The 1347-nt window shown below is 45.8% G+C and overlaps 1 protein-coding gene across 1 annotated transcript in view; it reads left to right on the plus strand.

Moving 5' to 3' along the window:
* Positions 1 to 1347, plus strand: part of ehbp1l1b (EH domain binding protein 1-like 1b) — a 27789-nt gene extending 26442 nt beyond the window's left edge. The window contains exon 28 of the mRNA XM_063013815.1: positions 14 to 1347. Coding sequence (XP_062869885.1) covers positions 14 to 101 — 88 coding nt within the window. The 3' untranslated portion in view covers positions 102 to 1347. The remainder of the gene's footprint in view (positions 1 to 13) is intronic.

Consider the following 1347-nt stretch of genomic DNA (forward strand, 5'->3'; position numbering starts at 1 on the left):
TGTGTGTGTGCAGGGCGCTGGAGGAGGACGCCCGGCTGGAGAGAGGACTCGAGCTCCGGCGCCGAAAATACAGCAACAAGGAGAAATGCGTCCTGCAGTAACATCACACTGCAGCTCCTGCAGCAGGAACCCAATCCACCTTCTGCACCTTCTACGTTCATCCGGGCTAATTAACCTGCTCGCGTAATGATTAGCGCTCATGCTAGCTCAGCGTATTCGCAGTATTTTGTTGTTCTTGTTTACATGCAGCGGTGGACTGGCGCTGTCGAACCTTCTTCCACAGACGCTCACTAGGAGCACCAGCAAAAGATTCACTTTGATCCAGAACTCACTGCAGTGTGTTGCTTCCAGGTGGCTCTGGAACCACCCTGACCCTGACCAGGATGAAGCCATCAGTGCCTGAATCAGAACTCAGACCGTAGTTTAAAGTTTCACTTGATTTGAAGTGAGTAGCAGCAGATGTGGGTCCCGGGTGCCAGGGTTCCATCCTCACCTCAGGTAGCAGTGAGGAGTTTAGCATGTTCTCCCCGCAGTACTGTGCGTTTTATTTCAGTATTATGGTGACCCCCGGGTGTGGGAGGGTGAATCTGTGACTGACGCCCCGTGATGAATGAGGGGTTTGTTAGGGTGGCACCACAGTGCTGTACAGAAGCAGGTGGAATCAGATGATCCAGGTTATTCAGATGCGCAGGTTTAGATGATCAGATAATCAGATTCTGGTTCTGATAACGTGCAATAAAATGTAGATTTAAATCCGTGTTATGACTGAGATGATGAGTTCAGCAGCCATGCCTGCTTCTTATTTGTTTAAGTTTAATTTTGTCTGATTCTGATTACACGTGTTTAAGTCTCACATGTCCTCATATTATTGGACTTTGGGACTGGATTAGATTTAGTGCTTTATCGGGGCGCTCGGGTTTGAGTCCTGATGTCCGGTGCACAGCAGACACAGTTGGGCGTGTCTGTAGGAGGGAGGGCTGCATGGGGATCCGGAGGGGATTCAGTGTGAGTGGTGGAGGAGTACAGCGGGATGAATGTGCTCCTCTCTACAAACTGTTTGCACTGAGAGATTTTTATTAAAATATAAAATGTGTTGAACCACAAAGTGCTTTTAAAGGTTTTGTACTGAGTTATTGTGTTTCTGTTTATTTATAATAATATTTGATGGATATTTACACAGAACTGCAGGTTATTTGTGTTCAGTTTGGTTTATGGAGTGAATGAATGATATATACGGTGTTTAGTGACGCTGCTGTGGCTTCAGTTTCCTAAATAATCATGAATAAATTCATCACTGCTGCGTGACATTTGTGTTTATTAATGATTAAAGTTGATGTTGTGTTTTCA

The sequence above is a fragment of the Trichomycterus rosablanca genome, chromosome 18, assembly GCF_030014385.1.
Source record: "Trichomycterus rosablanca isolate fTriRos1 chromosome 18, fTriRos1.hap1, whole genome shotgun sequence".
NCBI classification, from domain to species: domain Eukaryota; kingdom Metazoa; phylum Chordata; class Actinopteri; order Siluriformes; family Trichomycteridae; genus Trichomycterus; species Trichomycterus rosablanca.